The sequence below is a fragment of the Raphanus sativus genome, chromosome 8 (assembly GCF_000801105.2).
Source record: "Raphanus sativus cultivar WK10039 chromosome 8, ASM80110v3, whole genome shotgun sequence".
NCBI lineage: Eukaryota > Viridiplantae > Streptophyta > Magnoliopsida > Brassicales > Brassicaceae > Raphanus > Raphanus sativus.
The window spans coordinates 13595784-13597495 of record NC_079518.1 but is presented as its reverse complement, the minus strand read 5'-3'; the positions used below and the strand labels follow the sequence as shown (position 1 = coordinate 13597495).

General features: G+C 37.7%; 1 protein-coding gene across 1 annotated transcript; it reads right to left on the bottom strand.

Annotated features, from left to right (window-relative positions):
• Window positions 1–541: 541 nt before the first annotated feature.
• LOC108821606 (heat stress transcription factor A-4c-like) lies at window positions 542–1712 on the bottom strand. The gene is made up of 3 exons (XM_018594607.2): window positions 1575–1712; window positions 1115–1317; window positions 542–1032 (listed from the first exon to the last, which is right to left on the bottom strand). Exons 2-3 carry the CDS (start codon window positions 1313–1315, stop codon window positions 736–738), a joined length of 498 nt encoding a protein of 165 aa, XP_018450109.1. The 5' UTR covers window positions 1316–1317; window positions 1575–1712; the 3' UTR covers window positions 542–735.

Below are 1712 nucleotides of genomic sequence, written 5' to 3'. Positions count from 1 at the left end.
CTAAAATTTTCCCATTATATTTATAAAAAAATATCTTAGAATGATTATGTTTGTATTGAATCACTGAACCGTTGAAAATGTAGTAAACTTTAGAAAATCCAATCCTCAGCTGAACTTTCTATACCATTTTACCTCTGGACATACTTAAGTTCATGTCATGTCTCTGTAGGATCCAGATATTGTAACTATCTGCTATGTACACTTTGTATTCGGAAATAAAAGCAGGGTCTTGGTAGAACTTGAGAGTTTATGACAAACAAGACCCACTCGCTGGGTACTATAACAGACAGAAACGACCATAAGTTCAAATATTGCAATCTATATTCTACAGGAGAAGCCGATCCAAACCAAATGCTAAACATGGAGAGAAATCATAACTGCTAATTCATGATTTACTGAGGAGGCAAGATTGAGCCTTCAATGCACAGAGAGCTACAAGACCCTAATCATATGACATTAATTATCAATACTCAGCACCTAACCTGTCTCTTCTCTCATAAAATACATTTTTTTCTCCAGAGATATTTTACTTAAGGCAGAGCAACTTTATAATAAGCTCGTGGCTTCAAGAGCTTAGGAGCAAAGGGTATATATCTTACAAGACTAACCAACACTGAAAGCAGATTAACAAGATGAGTGCGGTTTAAGTGGAAACAAAAGAAGCAGAATCCAGAGAGTATTGTTTAGAAAGATAACCAAAGTAGAGAAATCCAATACAAAGATGGAGAGCTGTGATCAAGATCCATTACTTGGCACTTGAGCAGGTGGAGGAGAGGTCTCCATCCTCAGCCTGCTCTCCCTTCTCTCCTTACTGTTATTTTCAAAGAACTCCTTCACAGCTAGATCCCACTCTTCCTTGGTCTTTGCATTTTTAAGCTTATCCTCAAAAGGCTTGTACCTCTTCTCATGAAAAGCTCTCAACTTGGCCACGTAGCGATCACCAATCTTGTCCAAAAGCTCAGGGTGGCCCTTCACAAAGTCACTGCATTCAAACTCCAACTGTTGTCCACACACAGTCATCTTGCTAAAACCCTAGAACAACAAAAACAACATCCATCATGGGTGTGTAAACTGAACTTGGCAAAAGAAGAATGTAATACAAACAAACACTTACATATGACTCGAATCTTGCAAAGTTTGTGATTCCCAAGTGTCGGGTAAGAAGGTCTCTTGAACACTTGAGCGGTTTCCAAACCACGAACGTCGTGCCGTTTGGTCCCCATGAGATTATCTTATCCGTGGAAGGATCATCAACCATCTCATATGCTTTGCTGAGAAAAGCATGGATTCTGTTTCTTCTGGGAGAAAGATCCATTTCTACAAAGATATAGCAGTGTATACAAATCATGAACCGAAAAAAAAAAAAAATATATATATATATATAGCTCAGAGGATACAAATCAAAGCAAGTCAGAAACATTTCAATCTTGAGGGAACTTCATACGTCATACCATCATAACATCACAAGTTCACAGGAGCATCCTAATAAAATCAAGTTATAAATCTAAAGAATCTGTAAAAGTTTATAAAGGAAGATCTCCACAACAACACGTAATCGAAGTTGGAATCTTTACCTTTGCGAGAATTGGAGTTTCTTGAACAAATTCGGATCTTTGTGTTTGGAGAAAAGCTGATACTACTGTTCGTTTATTATTAAACCCTAAGAGCATCAATATTGGGGAGGTTTTAAAAGAGCCCTTGAGGGAGAAGGG